Here is a 17937-nt window from a genome sequence, read left to right as displayed (position 1 = left end):
TTATACATGGGACGCCTGCCACAGCATGGCTTGCCAAGCGGTGCCATGTCCGCACCCGGGATGCAAACCTGTGAACCCTGGGCTGCCCAAGCAGAACGTGCGCACTTAACCACTGCGCCACCGGAAGTTACTTTAAACCCTGCGGCTCTCTCCTCCCTCCCAGCCCACACCAGCCAGTGGCTTATGGCGTTATTAACCCCCTTGCATAGAGGGGGAAACTAATCTCACAAAGGAGAAATGACTTCCTCAAGGCGGCAGAGCAGACGCGCAACCGAGCTGGGACTCAGGCTCAATTCCTCCACCTCCCCAGCAGCTGGCCTCCCGCGAGGCTCCCAGGCCAGCGCTTCCAGCTGCCTCCAGTGGGGTCTCTCCCCGGGGGCTCCTCCAGACCGCGGCAGCCCTGTGACTGCTCCGCGGACGCAAGCGTCTCTACAGCGCCTCCCTCTGCTCCTCCTTGGCTTCTGCCCCCTTATTCGAAGCCCCATCGACTCATCTCGCGGATGCTTTGAAGTGGCTTACAGCCAAGCAGGGACAGCAGAGAAGCGGTCCTGATATGGGGGTCCGTGGGATGCCCAGGAGGGGCATTGACCCCAGCCTTGGGGGTCAGGGAGGGCTTCCTGGAGGAGCGGGTCTCGAACGAGGGGTGGGGCAGATGCACCGCAGACCCACAGCCCCCTGAAGCTTCAGCTGTGGCTGCCAGGGACAGTCCAGCAAGCTCAGCTCGCAGTGCCCCCGAGAACCGCATCTGGTGCTGTCTCTCGTCTCCCTGGTGATTCCCAGGGCCTTCTGCAGTCCTGCGGGAGCCTGCTTGCAAGCACACGGCCGGCAGTGAGGAGGCATCCACACCCCTGGGAAGGCAGGCGCAAGACCTGGGCTGGGACCAGTGGACACGCTCCAGCCTTCCGTCCTGCAGGTGGGCACCCCGGAGCGCTCTGCGCACATCCCAGGGGCCCCTGCCTCCAGCAGCAACCTTGGCGGCAAGCCTTGTGTCGGCTCGTCGCCTTCCCTCTCAGTCCTGCTCCCTCCCTCCTCGTCCTGGCAGCGCTCTAACAAACATGAGCTGCCCATGTCCTTGTCTCAGGCTCTGCCCTGAGGAACCCCGGCCAGGCCCAGGGAAAGAACAGGCTTGGCAGGGAGAGGGAGCAGCATCTTCTGGGACGGACGCGGAAGCGGAGGCCTCTCGGTTGTTCAAGGACCATCAGGAGGTGCAGAAGGGCAGGGCAATGAGGGAAGGTAGGAGGTGATGGAGGTGAGGCGGGAAGTGGGCAGGGCCAGCCGGCCAAGGGCCTGGTCCGCCGGGTGGGGAGTTGGGACCATGTCCTCAGGGCAACGGCGGGGTTTGCGGCAGTGGCCTGGTCAGACTGGTGTTTGAAAAAGCGCTTTCTGTTTGCGGTTTGGGGACCGAGGGAGGGAGCAATGCTGGAGGAAGATGTGACCAGGCCAGGGGACAGCTGCCAGGCTCTCCACCGGGTCCGTGACGCTGGGATGGAGGGGCTGGGCAGAGGCGAAATCTCTTCAGGATGTAGAACTAAGGGGTCTCAGTCACTGATTAGGGGTGAGGGAGAGGAGGAGTGAGGGCCCTGGGCTCTGGCTGGGCTGCTGCGTGGATTGTCTCACCATTTACTGAGCTCAGACAAGTTTTGGGTAGGATGACAAGTTCGCTTTGGGGCGCGTGGTTGGAACTCCTTGTCAGCAGCCTGGAGATGGTCATCAAGGCCACGGCAGCGGATGAGATCCCAGGAAGTGAGTCCCTGGAGAAGACAAAGGCGCCAGGGCTGGGATCGGGGCAACACCACTGTTTTTAAAGTTTTTTATTTTGAAATGCTTACAGATTTTGCAAAGACAGTACAGAGAGGTCCCATGTGCCCAGTTTCAAAGCTGCGATTCTTAGAGGAGGATTAGGCAAAGCCGCCTGCTAAAAGGGCCCAGGGAGGCCCGAGAAACCCGGCAGCATGGACGTCAGGGTGGCAATCTCACGTAGGATTTAGTTTGGCTGCAAGTGAGAGTGGTTTAAACAAGTGAGAAGTTGATTTCTACCTCATTTAATAGTCTAAATGCAGGTGCCCAGGTCGGACTAGAAGCCCTGTTCCTCAAAGCCCTCAGGGACCCAGGCTGCTTCCAGCCGCTCCAGCATCTCTAGGGTGTTGTCCTTGTCCTCATGGTCCAAAATGGTGGCTAGAATTCCAGCCATCACATCTGCTTTCTAGGCAGAGAATGGAACAGGGACAATGGAAATAAATAAGCTACTTCTTACGGAAGAGTCCCAGGAGCTGCCACATGACACTTCCTCCTGACTAGATGTAGTCACAAAATTTAGTTGCAAATGAGTCTGAGAACTATCTACAGTCTTTATTCTTGAACTCAAAAGCAAAGGCTCTATTACCAAGAAGAAAGGGAGAATGGATACAGGGGAGAAACTAGCAGCCTGTTCCCAGAATCCAAAAGCAGAGCGTGTTCTGAAAGAGAGGTCTGATTGCCGTCATGAAATATAGCCAAGAAGTCACGAAAGGTAGCTACTGAAATACCCATCAGATTTAGGGACAAAAAAGCCGATGACAACTTGGTAGGGATAATGACAATTGTCCATCTGACCACAAAGCCCTCGATCTCGAGTGCTCCAGAGTCGGCTTCTGTCAGGGGGTGGGACAGAAAGATGGAGTGATGGAGTGGAGGGCATCGGTCAGAGAGTGGCGGGAGCCCAGACCGCGGGCCATCACAGGGGAGTAGGAGGTGGAGATGGGGGCATCAAAGGGAGCTGGTGTGTTGGGAAAAGCCAAGAGGGACTGTGAGAAGGACAAGAGCAAGGACAGCGGGAGGGGACAATTTTTGTGGCTTCCAAGGTGGGACACTTCTGGGTCCACAGTGGGGCGCAGGAGGGGGTGGCTAGACAAGAGGGAAAAAGGAGGTCTTGAAGCGGGAAGGTGACAAAACTGAGAGCTCAGGGTCCAGACAGGTGCTGAAATCCCCAGGATGCTGGCAGGACGTTGGCAGAGGCAGAAGCTGAGCTTCCTGAGAGGGACCCCAGGTGTCTCCAACAAGCCCTTCCAACGTTCTTGGTCAGGACACTGCCTGAAACCTCCAATGGCTGCCCACGGCCTCCCAGGGAAATGGCCAAAGCCTGCACCTTTTCCTCTGAGGCCCTCCATGGTCACCTGGCATGGATTAGGATGCTCTTAGCACCAGAAACCCCAAGGAAGAGACAATGGCAGGGTCCGGCCCTGAGCCCCTCATGAATCACGTCTGTGTCTGCCGGTCCACCTTCCAGCGCCAGCGCCTGCGTCACCCTTTGCGGAAGGAAGACCGTCTGGCTGCCAGATCTCACTCCTGTGGGCGGGAGCAGCCTCACTGACGGCGACAGCAATGGGTGGATAGATACCCCCGCTCCTTTGCTCTCAGGTGGGTAACTCTGAGGTGTGCTTCACATGGGTTCCCGGGGTTGCCCTCAGGATTAAGCTCCAGTTGTCCGTAGTCACTTCTCCATCTCACTTCCTCACCAGCATTTCCCAGTTGACCTCAAAATAAACGACTTGCTCTCAAATCCTCATCTCAGAATCTCCTCCTGAGAAAAAAACAAACCATTGGAGTGCAGCTGCTGAGTAGCTGCCAGCTGCCATCCAGGTGGCAGCTCGGTGACATCCCCAGGACTTGGTCTCTGCCTGCCTGTGCTCTGCCGTCCTCAGGCTGGTAGCAAGACAGGCGGCCACCAGGACTCTCACAAGCCCCTCAACAGACTGCCTCTCAGCTCTCATTGGTCAGAATAGGGTCACGTGACCTTCCCTGACCCAATCACTGGCAAAGGGGATGGCTTTCCAAGACTGGCTTTGGCAGACAATAAAATTAAGAGAGAAGGTGCCCCACTACTGTGAATTTGCTAAAGAACAAGGAGGAGAAGGAGGAAGAAGAGGAAGGGAGGGAGAGAGAAGAAGAAGAAAAAAAAGGAGCCCAAATTTGTAATGCCGAAAGAACTTTATAAGCTCAAAAATTTGGTTAATTTGTAAATATTGAAACCAAACTGTAGTAAGTGAAAAAAAAATGACTGGCTTAGACTAATCAGGTAGGGGCAGAAAGGATGTTGGGGTCAACCACAGGACCGAAACACGCCCCATCTTCCCTTCCAGTCTGAATCTTCCTGCCTAGACAGGTGAAATAGTGAAAAGAGTGGCTGGTTGACCCTGCAGGCCATCCATTCCTTCATCGAGCCATTCCTTCCTTCATTCATTCAATAAGCATGTACTGAGTGTTTACTCTGTCCCTGCCCTCAGGAGCTCACGGGCTACTTCTTAGGCGTGAAGGTGGGGAGACAATAAAAGCATAGAGGGCTGAGTGTGGTGGGGCCTGAGTGGCAGAGGCATAACCCCAGGGACCCCCTGATTCAGCCATTTCACCATCTAGAGTGCCCAACCCCAGGATCACACCTGCCCCACAGAGCCACTCTCCTCCAGGAGGTTTCCTGCCTCTAGGCTCCGCCCTGCCCTGAGCCCACTGGGACCTTGGATGGACCAGGCCCTGGGCTGATGCTGTCTGTGTCCGTCTGTGTCCTTGTGTCTGTCCATGTCCTTGTGTCCATTTGTCTTATCTTCCTCACAAAGGGTGAGGTCTACAGGGAGGGGGCCATGTCCCCAGGGCCAACCTCCAGCCTGGGCTGACCTGCCTGGCCGCAGTCCCAGCCCCCAGCCTGCCTCGTGGCCTCCTCCTCTCCCTGAATCTCCCATCAATTTCTTATTTCATAAAAATCCATTTCTGTCCCGTTTTGGCCGTGTACATAAAAGACTGTGGCATCAATTAGCCTGCGTGCTCCCTCTCCCCTTTTCTTTTTTTCTTCCTCGTCTTTTTTGGAAACCTCTTTGTAGGGAAAATCTCATATTTCAGCAATTTGCATTATCCACACACTCAGCTTTGAAGTTTTAAGTTATGGTAAGAAAAGGACCCACTTATCTGCCCATAAAAAATGTTCAAAGCTTATAAATTCCCTGAAACAGATGTACATTATCATTGGATTTGCCTTTCTTTTTGCTAGAGCATGCCTAATAGAGTTTCGGCCGCCCCCTGGCCCCCTTCCCCCGCCCCCTTAGCATCTTGTCTCCACAGAAGCCTGCTCCCCACTGGGCCGGCCGACTTCAAAGGTCCCCCGGCTGCCTGTTAGAAGCGAAGCACAAGGTGGGAACATAGGGGCCTTTTAAATCTCCCACGCTTGAGTCAATATCGTGCCTCCCCTCTCCCCTCTCCTGGCGGAGGGGCCTCCCCGGCCTCTGCGCCTGCCCGAGTGAGCGCCAATTCAGCGATTACCACAGAGGAAATGGAGGCCTCCTTCTCTCGGCCTCTGTGCCCTCTTGTTCTTTCCAGTTTTACTTTTTTGTTCCTTCCTCCACTTAAGATGCTGTTCAACAGCGGGGAAGGCATCGCAGGTCCCAGGTGTAGCCAAACAAGCGGATCCTTAGCAATTCTGTGGGTAAGAAAGTTCTATCCACCAGGCACCACTGTGTCCTACCATGAGAGCCCCTCTCCAGGCTGCTGTTTCCAATCTCTTCTCCACGCAGTGGCCAGGGGGGTCACACCTTATCGTCTCCCCCATCCCCCCGCAACCTTCTGACTCCTTGATATGTCCTCAGGGTCGTGAGCAAACTCCCTGCCACGGCGTCCCAGGCCCTGCCCACTCCGGGCCTCCCCCTTGCTCTCTGCACTCAGCCTCACTGGCCTCCATCCGTTCATCCAGTGGCTCACCCTCTGTCCCACCTCAGGGCCTTTGCACAAACTGTTCCCTCTAGCTTTTCACCTGGCTAATTCTTCCTCATCCTTGAGATTCCTACCTAAATGTGGCTTCCGGGAGAGGCCCTCTCCAGCCCCCAATTGTAATCATAGCCTCTCTGTTATTCCCTCATATGTCTCCCCAGAAGTTATCCCAGTTGATTACAATGTCATTTTTGTGTGACAGCTGTCCCCCTACTAGACCAACAACTCTGTGAAGGGAGGCAGGGAGGATGTCGGTTTTCCTCAGTGCTGAGCGTGGGTCCTGACATGCAGCGGTTGCTGAGTAACTAGCTGAGAGTACGGATGGGTAGAGGAAACTGGAGATGACCTTGGGACAGGTGTGGTCCCGGGACAGTCCAGCTGGGCCTGAGAAGGACCTCCTGAGCAGTCAGTACCAAGTTTGGGTCACCCTTGGCTCTGCCCAAGCCTTGACCAGGCTTGATTTTAGCAGCTCGCTGTCACCAGGGAGTGGTCAAACCCCAGAGACTGACTTTCAGTGACTAAACTGCACAGCAAGACGGAGTGAGATACTCAAAGTCTCAACTCCTTCTCCGCGATGAAGGAAGCAGGGAGGAGAAAAGGTCACACGGACCACAGTAGAATATTCTGGCTAGAAATTTCTGAACAAACCACAAGTAGATGCTGCTGTTTGAGGACAGGGTCAGAGGACATGGAATCAGGTGACCATGGTTGAGAGGGCCGGGCACCCTCTCCTCTGGAGAGGATCTGTGCTGCGGACTGAGCCACTCAGAGTCACCCAGGACCCATGTACCCAGACCAGGCTGGGAGCCCACAGGCCGGCCCAGTTGTGCTGTCTTTTCCTCTCTGCTACCCAGAGCATCCCAGTACCTTCCTGGTCTCCAGTCTGTCCAAATGCTGCTCCCATCCCTGGCAGCAAAATCGCCATGTTAATGAGCCTGAGCAGGACCCTGTGAGAGGGGACGCTCCCCCATCAGGAAACCAATCATCAGGGGTCAAACCAGCCCGGTGGTACAGCGGTTAAGTGCGCACGTTCCACTTTGACAGCCCAGGGTTCGCCAGTTCAGATCCCGGGTGCAGACATGGCACTGCTCATCAGCCATGCTGTGGTAGGCGTCCCACATATAAAGTAGAGGAAGGCGAGCATGGATGTTAGCTCAGGGCCAATCTTCCTCAGCAAAAAGAGGAGGATTGGTGGCAGATGTTAGCTCAGGGCTAATCTTCCTAAAAAAAAAAAAAAAGAAACCAATCTTCAGAGGTGCGCCGAGTGCCCAGAGCAGGCCATATGCTGGGGCCGACTTGGGGCTGGAGCTGGAGGCCAGGAATGTGCTGTCGTTCAGCCACTCAGCAGATGTTTAACAAGCACCTATCTTTGCGGGGCCTTTGGGATTACAAAACAATCTTTGGTGAAAAAGATGGTGCTTTGGTGGAAACAGATGTTAACCAAATACTTGGAGGCATAGACGAGTAAATAAAGTTGGTTCTGATTATTCACAGATTCTTTACTTACGAATTCACTTACTCGCTGAAATTTATTTGTAACCCCAAAATCAATACTCACGGAGCTTTCACAGTCATGTGCAGAGCAGTGAAAAATTTGAGCCACCTGACGTGCATGGTCCCAGCTGAGGTCAAGCTCAGTTTCAGCTCTCATATACAAGCAAGGGTCCTTCCTGTGGTCTATTCGCTGTCATGCTTTTTGCATTTTTGTGCTTTTTGTTGCTGGTTTTGCTGCTTAAAATGGCCCCCAAGCACAGTGCTGAAGCGCTGTTTAGTGTCCCTAAGAGCAAGAAGGCTGTGATGTGCCCTATGGTGAACATCCGTGTTAGCTAAGCTTTGCTCAGGCGTGAATTACAGTGCTGTTGGCTGTGAGTTCAATGCTAATGAATTGACGATACGTAGTAAATCAGGCAACTTTAACCAGAAACCTACACAAAACAAGGTTATGTATTGATTGGTTGTGACCAGAGGCTTATAGGAACCTAACCCTGTATTTTCCCAGGAGCAGTGGTTCAGCATTGGGCGTGGCTAGTTCAGTGTCAGCCGTGACTTTACAGAACACAACTACCGCAAATACAAGACTCGACCGTAATGATAGATGTGATTGGCGCAGTGAAGGAGGGGACCGCAGGGCGCCACGAGAGCTGGGGCACCGCCTCGCTGCAGTGCGGGCCTCGGGCCAGGCCAGCTGTCCCAGCCCCCAGAGCTCCCTTCACTCACATCCCCGTGGCCTTGGCTGTGGTGATGGTACAGGAGGGGGTAGGAGCGTCTGTGCTAATCTTTGTCAATGCCTGCAGGCTTCTGGGAAGGGAGGGTTGGGTAGCTTACAGCTTGTCCCCACTGACAGGTGTCAAGCTTGTGTTTAACCTCACCACACATTAACCGTGACCTTGACAAGTGGCTTAGCTGAAATGGAACTCAGTTTCCCCACAAAGCTGTTCTAAGGTCATCAGTGAACACAGCTGAATATTCAGTAGGCGCTGTGTAAGTGCTCGATATGGCGGTTTAGACCCCTCAACAATCCTAGGGCTCCAGCCTTGTCCCAAGGGCTGGGCTGGATTTCTTGAGGACAGGGAGAGTCCCAGACGCAGGGCAGCCAAGAACTGTTTCGGGGGCCCCCTTCTTCCGCCAACTGGAGGAGGGGAAAGAGCTGCTGGGCGTGGCATTAGGCTGCCAGTCCCACCACTGCCCCCTCATTTTAGGGTATAGAGCTGTTACCCTGTGGCCCAGCTTGTCAGAGCCACATGCAGCCATCTCAGGCACATGTGAAATTGAAGGCCCAGAGAGGATGAAGGCTTGCCTAAAGTCACACAGGAAGTCAGGTCTGGAAGGAATGTAGTGACCTCACTGAACCTGAAGGGGAAAGCAACAAGGCAGGTGGCGGGGCCTTCAAGCATGCAGTGGAGGTGGCACCCTGCACAGCGTCCCACAGGGCTCTACAGCTGGGCTGAGGTCAGCACTGCACTTCCTTCTCCATAACCCTCTAGGGTGGGATTCTCATAGCAGCTGCCATTTTGATCTTTACAAGAAAAGTCAAAATTCCAGACTTTTTAGGTGAAATCTTCAGGTTTGGGAAATAATTCAAAATTTTTGAAACTCCAGATGGGTCAAACACGGTATGTTGGTGGGCCACGCTGGGATGGCTCCAGGGACCAAGGGTGGACTCCTGGAGGCTCAGAGTGGGCAGGGAGCAGGAAGGGCCAGGGGGGCAGAGTTCCTGGGGAGTACGGCTCTGAGCCAGTGGGCTCGGCCCCACCTTGACCTCCACCTGACACCCAGGGCACAGCACACGGCTGGATGGCTGGACCAGCCGTGACAGGCCTCCAACAGTCTGGCTGCAGCTGGGCCCCGTTGACACAAGCAGGATCACCATAACGACCCCTCAGTCACTGGCAGGTGACAGAGGCCGTGGAAACCCCCTCCCAGATATCACAGATGCCGGCCTAGCCCCACGTCCCCCAGCAGGCAGCTGAGGCCACAGACGGAAATGGGGTCAGAGCACTGGTCTGGGCTCAGTTTTGGGAAGAAGTGTCAGTTTGGACTACACATGCCCTCCTCGGGTCTCAGTTCTCCCCTCTCTAAAATGGGAGAGTAATTCCTGGCCAGCACAGTCAGCTGGTCAGGAAGACAATGAGCATTTGGCCAAATGTTCACTGGTTTCCAAGTGGGAAAAAACACAAGGCAGTGAAAGTGTCCTCTTTTTAAATAAAACTAAATTCTAACCTTTCTTTTTTGTTTTTTCTTTAAACAGGAAGAGACTGCAGTTTTCTTCTCCATTCTTATTTAGCAAAATTAAAAGTTGGTGATGCTGTGCTGCTTTCCAAACTCTTATTTGAAATGTTGCTGCTTTGTAGACGCCACAGACAAGGACTCCCGGAGCAGGAGGCCTGAATGCCCAGCTGCCGAGCAAGGACGTGAAATCCTCAGACTTCTCCCTCCTGCTCTCCTTTCTCTCTCGTTCCCTCTCTTCCATTTATGGACCACCTGCTGTGTGCATGCCCCGAGGAAAGAGCAATCCAGAGTCCCTGCCTGCAGGGACTCTACAGATGGAAGAGGAAGGCACAAATAGACCAGAACACCAGAACGCTGATACCACAGCTGACAGCCCCTTTGTCTGGACACCAGTGAAGCTGGCTCCAGGAAGTGAGGCCTTGTTGGAAAAGAAAAAATCAAAAAGGTCAGCTTTGATGAACCTATCCAGAATTTTGCAATCAGAAATATCTAGGAAAGTGACTTTAGTGGGGCAGGAGGAAGTCAAAGCTCTGGGTGGGGGTGGGGGTGGGGGTGGTAATCCTTCGAGTGCTCAGGGCCTCTTAAGACCTTGATCCTGCTCTGCTTGTCACCCTGAGATCTGAGCGGTGGTCCAGAAGCCCAGGACTGCTCTTTTCCTTCAGCGTTCATCCTGGGACCCTGGCAGATACTCCGAGGCTGCTTGTCCCTTTTTCTAAGTCCTTCTTCTAAGGCCCCTCCCTGCATACCTCTTCCTTAGATGTGGGGGCTTCAGAAGGGTCCTCTGACATGACATGACAAAAGAGACCCTAGTAGGGGTGGGCAGGGCACCCATCAGCTTGATAACCAAGCCTGGGTCCACACTGCAGCGGGGCAGGACAGCTGGGGGTGGCACTAAGCCCATGTTCCCCAAGACCAGCTTTGACCAAGGGCGCAGGGGCCTCCCCAGGGAGCAAGGGCCCCAAAGCAAAGCAGGAAGATTGAGAAGAGGCCACTGGCATCTCCCTTAAGAGCCAAGGGAGGAGAGAATGTGTGGTCCACACAGCAGGGGTCACTGTGCACCAGCCCTTGTTGGAAGCACGCTTGGGAGTCTTCCTAAATCTGGCTCATTGGGTGCCTGCAGTTTGACGAGGGGCAGGGCCGTGGGTTATGGAGTGTCGGGTGGCAGGGCACCTAGGAAAAGAACTCAGCACCCCCAGGAAGGCTGTTAGTGAATTCTCCAGTCCTGTCCCTGGTGTGGTCATGGCCACTTGCTCATCACGAGGCTTTCTGGAGGTTCCTGCCAGGGCAGGAGCGTGGGGAGCTCTCTCTGCCTCCCTTACAGCTTAGTGCACATACTCCTTAAGGCAGAGCCAGTGGGGCTGCCCCTGCTTGCGCCACAGCAAGGCCATGGGCTCCTCACACTGTGGTCTCTGGGCCCAACCGTGACATGTTCCCTGGAGCCAGGGCTTGTTAACAGCACCAATCCTGCTCCCCACCCCGACCCGAGTAATCTCACTCTCCAGGGCTGGGCCTGGGTGTCTGCATTTAACATACTCCCTGGGAGATCCTTTTGGCTCCTGAAGTTAGGGATTTCCCTCAGCGGGCCCTCTGAGGCCATCTGGGGGAAACACAGGCTCTGGGTTCTCAGCCCAGCTAGGCAGGAAGTCCCCTGGAGCTTGAAACAGCTTGATGCCTGGGCCACATGCCAGACCAGAAATCTGCATCGGCAGAGGTGAGGCCAGGCGGGGTATTTTAAAACTTCCCCAGGTGATTCTGAAGTACTGGGGGGATGGGAATTACTGGTTCTGAGCATCTCGCTGTGCTCGCCCCCACTCCCCACCAAGAGGCTGGTCTATGCCAAAGTCATGTCAAGACAGTCTCCTGTTGGCGTAGAGACCCTCTTGTCTCTGCCAGGCCCATGGACCGAATGCACCAGGAGTCTCTCACTTTGTGGAGAGAAAGTGGCGGGCATGGGTGAGTCAGCAGGAGATGGGGTGTCCAGCCCAGGCCCTGCCATTTCCTCCCCACGGTCACCTTCTGCTACTAGAAAGCAGGTCTCACATCCATTCCCCCTTCTCAAGCCAGAGGAAGATGCTGGGTGCAGAAAGCCCTTGCAGGGACGTGCGTTCATCAGCAAAATTATTGCAGGCGAGAGCCCCTGAGAAGAGGCCTGCTGGTATGGGAGAAGGTGACAACACCAGAAACCAGACAGAGCCCCCAAACAAGGGGTGTGACTAAGGAAGAGGTAGAATTTTAATTATCAGGGAAGGACGCCCTTGGCACACCTTTTAGGAGTCGATAAGGCGTTTGGCTGAACCATCTGCACTGGGTCTGCAGATCACAGCCACGTGCACATCTGGAGAAGGGGAGATGCTGGGGCTGCACCCACAGGTCTGGGGACCAAAGGCAGAGGCTGGGAGGGCGATGCTGGGGCTGGTTGGGACAACCTTGCCTGCGACGAGGCAGGGGTGATGGGGGCGTCACAGACCATTGGCACAGCGCACATCTCAGGGGCCTCCTTTCATTCCAGGAGCGCTGACTGGCCTCTCGAAGCCGGTGCCTGACAGAAATGGCACTTGAGGTGCAGGCAGCCGTGCCCTCCTCCTGCCACCTCTGGGCAGCCTTAACCCTCTGGCCCAGTAAGGATGTGAGCTCTAAACACTGAGAAGAGGGGAAAAGCAAAAGAATCTGCTCCCGGCTGTGTCCTTTGCCAAAAGGTGTAATTGGCACGACTGGGCATGAAGTGCTCAAGCTCCCGGGATCCCCGACCCCTGACCCTTGGAGATGAGAGCAGGCCAGGCAGCCTCGCCAGGCTGGCTGCCTCAACACACCAGACGTTCTCAGTGCCCAGTCAGGTCAGCAGAAAGGTGGCAGCCCAGCGACCAGCTAGTCCTTGTGCACACGTGTGTGTGAGGCCGGCAAAGCCAGGATTCGGGTCTCCCCTACAGCTTCTCCAGGCCTCAGAGGAGCCCGGGACGCAGAGCTCGGGGTCCTGGGGAAGCAGCAGCAGCTCCACCAGCCTGCAGGACTGTGCTCACAACCTTACCAAGGAGCATCGTGGTTGGCTCCTCCCTTCCTCCCTCCCTCCCTCTTTCCCTTCCTTTTTCTCTCTCTTCTTCCTTCAACTTCTAATTATTTGGTACAACTTCTTCTAGAGGTCATTTACAATAGTGTCAACATGGAAATCACACGCCCTTGACCTCGGCAAGTCCACACTGGCCTTCTCCGTCGTCAGTGCTCCTGCTGGCGGGCACCAGGACAGGCCAGGCACAAGGACCCACGGTGGCCTAGGTTGAGAGGCCCACATGCCTGTCAGGAGCGGGCGTGGCAGGTCCACCACAGCGCCTCCAGCGAGAGAAGGCTGCACAGCTGTTAGAGACAAGGCGGCAGAGCTGTGTGACAAGGGGGAAGATCTCCAAACGCATTAGGTCACAGTGAAAAAGGGCCTCAGTATGAACACTATGCTACTCCTTGGGTAAAAATAAAGGGGTGGGGTGGGAAGGAGATTAAGCAGTAACTGCAGTATTTTCTTTCTTAAAAATAGATCTGAGATAAATATTGCAAAATGTCAGCATTTGTAAAGTCTGGGGGGTGAGTCCGCAGTTACTGTTTCACAGTTTTCTGTTTCAAACTAAAATAGTTTTCAAAATAACAAAATTGGGGGTGGGGAGAGATGATTAGGTGGAGCACAGAGGACGTGTGGAGTGCAAGTACTCTGTATGATGTTGTAATGATGGATTGTGTCATTACACATTTGTCCAAACCTGTAGATTGTATACCACCGAGAATGACCCCTAAGGTAAACTGTGGCCTTTGGGTGACAATGACATGTCAACGTAGGTTCATCTTTGGTAAGAAATGTGGTATTCTGGTGAGTGATGTTGATAATGGGGGACACCATGCATGAGTCGGGGCAGGGGGCATATGGGAAATCTCTGTATCTTCATCTCAATTTGGCTGTGAACTTAAAACTACTCTGAAGAAATAAAGTCTTTAGAAAAAATTAACAAAATTGCAACGGGGACATACGGCACATAAATGCATCTATTCTTGTAAATAATGGCAGCTGACACTCCTAGTGCTCATGGGCCAGGCACAATTTTAACTCAAAGAATCATCACAACCACCCTGCGGGGTAGGTCTCTTATGGTCCCCCTTTATAAAGGGGAAACTGAGGCTGGAGAGGTGCAGGTTTTCAGCTGGAGCACAGAGCTCCCAGGGGAGGGAGTCCGGCGTGAGCCCAGGCAGCCTGGCACCACAGCCTGCGCTCACCACCGAGCCCCCTGACCGGCCGAGGGCACCCGGAGGGCTGGGGCCAGGGAATGCCCAGGGAAGCGTGCTGCTACTGTTCACCTTTTTGTACCATTTGACTCGTTTACACGGGCACAGGGTCCTGTTTTTGTAAGTGGTTTTTAAAAGTTAGGTAAACGCCAGTTAGCATGAAGTAAGAGAATCCTGACAGGTGGGGGCTGGGGCGACGGCTTGGAACCCGCCCTCAGGCCGAATAAACGCTGTAAAGCCCCCAGGCCACAGAAGGGCCCCCGCGGACCGAACCCCCGGCGGCTCCAAAGCCGGGGCCGCTCCGCCCGCCATCAGCGCCCGCTCGCTCAGCTCCCCTCCGCCCCTTTCTTCCGGCACAGACCCCGCCCCCTTATTGCAGGTTGGACATGTGACCCCAGGTGGGCCACGGTGATTGGTCTAGGGACGGGACCGGTCTGGGATCTAAGCCCAGCCAATCAGAACCCTTCCTTGGGCTTCCCTTTGTAGAAGATCCTTTGCCATCTGCTTGTGCAGCCCAGAGTCCCGGCCTGTCCCACACCACAACAAAGTATGTGGGGTAGAAGTATAAACCCAGAGAGAGAGGGATAAGAACCAGCGAGTCTCAGCTTCGTTCACATCCTGGACGCTGTCATCGCAAAGGCAGCTCCCTCCGCCTTCCCTGGTTTGGTTGTATCCCGTCAGTTTGCACGGATCCCGACTGACAAAAGCCCACGACCCTCAACGAGGGAAGCCCAAACCCAGTGGGGAAGGGATCGTGGGGAAGACTAGAGTCCCACCTCTGCCACCTGCTATGTGGTCTCAAGAGGTAAGATTAACTATACTAATCCGTTCCCAGGCACACTGGTAATTAATTAATAATACGGTGACAACAACGAAGCCCGCTGTCTTCAAAAATAACTCTTTACCCACAGCATTAAACCAAAACCAGAGGCTCTGGGAAAGGGGATGCCAGTGGGAAACCAAGCAGCAGACAGGCAGGCAGCTGGAGTCACTCTCTCTTCTTGTGTCCCTCCAGACTGACCTCCACTCTCCGCTCTACCCTGGAAGAAGTCCTGGGTGACCCTCATCAGCAGCTCTCTTGCCCTCTGGCTCCCGGGGCCTCCAGCCAATGGGGCCTCAACAGGATGTAGGGTGGGCAGGAGAGTGAAGTCAGGATGCTGATTTCCCTGTAGGGTCCCCACAGACTGGCTGCATCCCTCCAGCGAAGGTCACCGCTCCTTCAGGCGCCCTCCCTGCCCCCACCCCTCTGTCTGCCCATGGCTCCCCCAATCCCGTCCACCCAGGGGTGGCAGTGGCGCCCGATGGTGCTGGCCCAGAATCCTGCGCTCTGTCAGGAGGCTTTCCCCACACTTTGTAAATATTCCCTTTTTAAGCTCTCCTCAAATTACCCAATTGGAGTGTGCGTCATCTATTTTTCACGGGGTTCCCGAATGGCTGATGGTTCTTTTCCTGGTCTCCCCAGGTCCTCATCAGACAAATCCTACTCTGCAGAGGACACTGGTCCAGGGTCCCAACTCTGGACACTGTCCCCATTTCCCTCCAAGCTTTGGAACTCCAGCCAGCCTCTCCAAAATCTGTCCAATCTCAAACCCCAGGAAAAGGCCCCTGATGAGAAGAAGTGGCTGTTGGCCTCCAACAGACAGCGGCCCTAACAGGAGGCAGGCAGGGTCACGCCTGGGCTCAGGAAGTGTCTGGGGCAGCAAACCACCGATTTCTGTACACCAGAGAAGGTACCTGAGAGCGTATATTTATAGAAAGATACACAGAAACAGACAGATGGCATCCGGCTATAGATACAGAGAGCTCTGCTGGAGAACCACGTCGGGATGCATATATTTGCCAACAGTAGAACACGAGGTTTCCGCATCTTCGGTCACAACAACACACGATTGCCCGATCTTGGAAAACCACGCTTGTTCATGTGGTTGGTTCCCTCTCCGGAGATTTCCAAAATGAGAAGGCTGGTTTCAGAGGCAGTCTTTAAATATATGTGTGTGCATCTTTCTAAAGAAGAGAGGAGACGGACGGAAAGGAGGAGGAGAAGTGTATTTTCGTGTTGTACATGGCAGAGAGATGGGACTGGTTTCGGGCAAGGGTGTGACCCCACTGGAAAGGAGTGAAAGATAACTCCAGAAAGGACAGCTAAGGTTTCTGGGTTGGAACATAGAAACACAACAGCCGGGAAGGTCGCGCGTCTGCAGTCTGCTGAAATCCCTGTGGCACGTTACAATCAGTCAAGGGCCAAATAAAATCAGAATAATACTAAGAGGTAGCAGCTGTTTGTCTTCTCGGAGATTTCGAGGGTCTCTGGAAGCTGGGCCCGGTGAGGGTGCTCTCCTGGAAGAGACGGGGCGGGGCAGAGTTCTGGCCGAGGGCTCCGGGGGCTGGGAGGGGTGTGGGCCGACCTGTGTGGAAACAGCAGCTCCAGAGCCCCAGGGAGCGCCTGCCACTTACAGGCCACTTCCAAACCCAGAGTCACTTGGGTAAGTTATGCAGTCCTCACAACATATAAATAAAAGTTTACTTCTGTGTTTCCATATATCTTCTACATGGAGGCTAGCTGAATATTAGTGGAGTAACAATAATTATTAATAACAATAATCGTCATAATAACAATAATTAATAGAATAATAATGCCTTGGGGCATGGGGAGGGGTCCTTCATCCGGTGGGCGGGCTCTGGGGGGCTCTATGTCTGGTAGAAGTGGTGGTAATGGTGGTGGTGTTCGTGGTGGTGGTGATGCTCATGTCTCTGGACCGCCTGGCCAGCCTGGCTCTCGTACACCACCACGGTGGGCAGCTCCCTCACATGGTCCCGCCCCACGACAGCGCCCCCTGGGGCCAGTGGCCCCTGCAGGCCCCGGCACCCCTGCTGGCTCTCCTTGGCTCGGTGCTTGGGCTTCCTGTGCCCGAGGGGTGCCAGGGCGGGGAGGAGGGCCGGGCTGGTGGCCAGGGGGGCCGATGGGGACACCACAGGGATGGCGGGTCCCAGAGGGGGTTTGCTTCTTGCCCCTCTGGCCACGTGGCCCACACCCACACTCTTGCCCTGGGCCTTGGGGGACCTCACAAAGTGCTTACTCCCGTCCTGGGTGCCCCGGAGCCGCTGCTGGACCTCCGAGACCTTGGCGAAGGGGGTGTCAAGGAAGTGGAAGGAGGCTGGGTCTGTGCCTTGGGGCTTTCGGTGTGGGACGTGGATGGCTTCCGGCTCATGGGAGCGAGATCGAGCGGGGTTGCAGGCGCGGGGAGGCAGTTCTGACTTCTGGGCCACTGACGGGGAGCCTAGGAACCAATGCAACAGATATTTAATGAGCACCTACTGTGTGCTGGCGCTGCACTGTGCCCCAGAAGTCCCCCCACCCCCAGTTCTCCAAGGCTGACACAGGCCAGCTGTGGTTCCTCAGAGCCCGACTGCTCCCCATGGCCCGGGAGGAAGCCTCTCGGAATGGAACTCTGCCATCTGCTAAGTGGGAAGAACTGCGTCTTTGTTAGGGCTTTAAAAATAATTCTCTTCCAAGAAAGACGTGAAAGAGCGAGACTGAGACACTGATCACTGTCGGAGGCCACTGGAGCACAAAGGAAATCTGCAGGCATATTCCTTACCTTACGGGGGGGGGTCCCATGGAGGGAGCACAGGCAGCAGCAGGAGGGGGGAGTGGGGGGGAATTATGGGGGTTCTGTCTTCATTTACCTTAGCAGGAGCTAAGATGTCAAGAGCTCATAATGACAGAGCAGCGTTTGCTTAGCAAAGCAGGTCCTCATCAGATGAAAGGCCAGAGAGGGGAACAGGGTGGGGGTGGGCGGGGTGCAGCACGGACCTATGGTTTTTCATTGTATTATAAGCCCTCCGTTACTATCTGATCTTGTTCAACTCTGTGCACGTATTACTTTAATTTTTTAAACATTTTTAATGTCATCTCTTCCAATAACATCTTTAACCTGTCTAATAAAAGCTCTGCCTTCCCCCAGCAGGGGGGAACAGTAACCACGGCCCGCCCGCCCGCCACCCCCTCCCTCCCGCCTTGCAGGTGCAGGCGCCACCTTACCAGCCCCAAACTGGGAGGTGTAGTTTTCTACGCCGGCGAGATCTAAGTAGTGGTTTCTCCTCTCGATGTTCTCGTCCACGCAACGGTGGGAGCAGCCGGGCTGCTCCAGACGGCTGTCACCCTGGAACCTACCACAGGAAGGCAAGTAAGCCGGCGGGCACCCCGGTGGGGACAGC

At 54.9% G+C, this 17937-nt stretch overlaps 1 protein-coding gene and 1 long non-coding RNA gene across 3 annotated transcripts in view; one reads left to right on the top strand and one right to left on the bottom strand.

Annotated features, from left to right (window-relative positions):
* The first annotated feature begins 176 nt into the window (after positions 1-176).
* Positions 177-10034, top strand: LOC139042392 (uncharacterized). The gene is made up of 3 exons (XR_011499089.1): positions 177-1233; positions 3266-3396; positions 9479-10034. It is a non-coding gene; the product is annotated as an uncharacterized lncRNA (long non-coding RNA).
* A 6194-nt stretch (positions 10035-16228) lies between these two features.
* Positions 16229-17937, bottom strand: part of NKD1 (NKD inhibitor of WNT signaling pathway 1) — an 85176-nt gene continuing 83467 nt past the window's right edge. The window contains exons 9-10 of one of the 2 annotated variants that reach the window (XM_044761257.2): positions 17762-17889; positions 16229-16997 (exon numbers count right to left, since the gene is read on the bottom strand). In XM_044761257.2, coding sequence (XP_044617192.1) covers positions 16408-16997; positions 17762-17889 — 718 coding nt within the window. In that variant the 3' untranslated portion in view covers positions 16229-16407. The remainder of the gene's footprint in view (positions 16998-17761; positions 17890-17937) is intronic. The other variant, XM_070500487.1, reaches the window with a different exon arrangement.

The sequence above is a fragment of the Equus asinus genome, chromosome 28 (assembly GCF_041296235.1).
Source record: "Equus asinus isolate D_3611 breed Donkey chromosome 28, EquAss-T2T_v2, whole genome shotgun sequence".
Classification (NCBI taxonomy): Eukaryota; Metazoa; Chordata; class Mammalia; order Perissodactyla; family Equidae; genus Equus; species Equus asinus.
The sequence above is the reverse complement of the archived record's forward strand: the minus strand, read 5'-3'. Positions and strand labels throughout refer to the sequence as shown.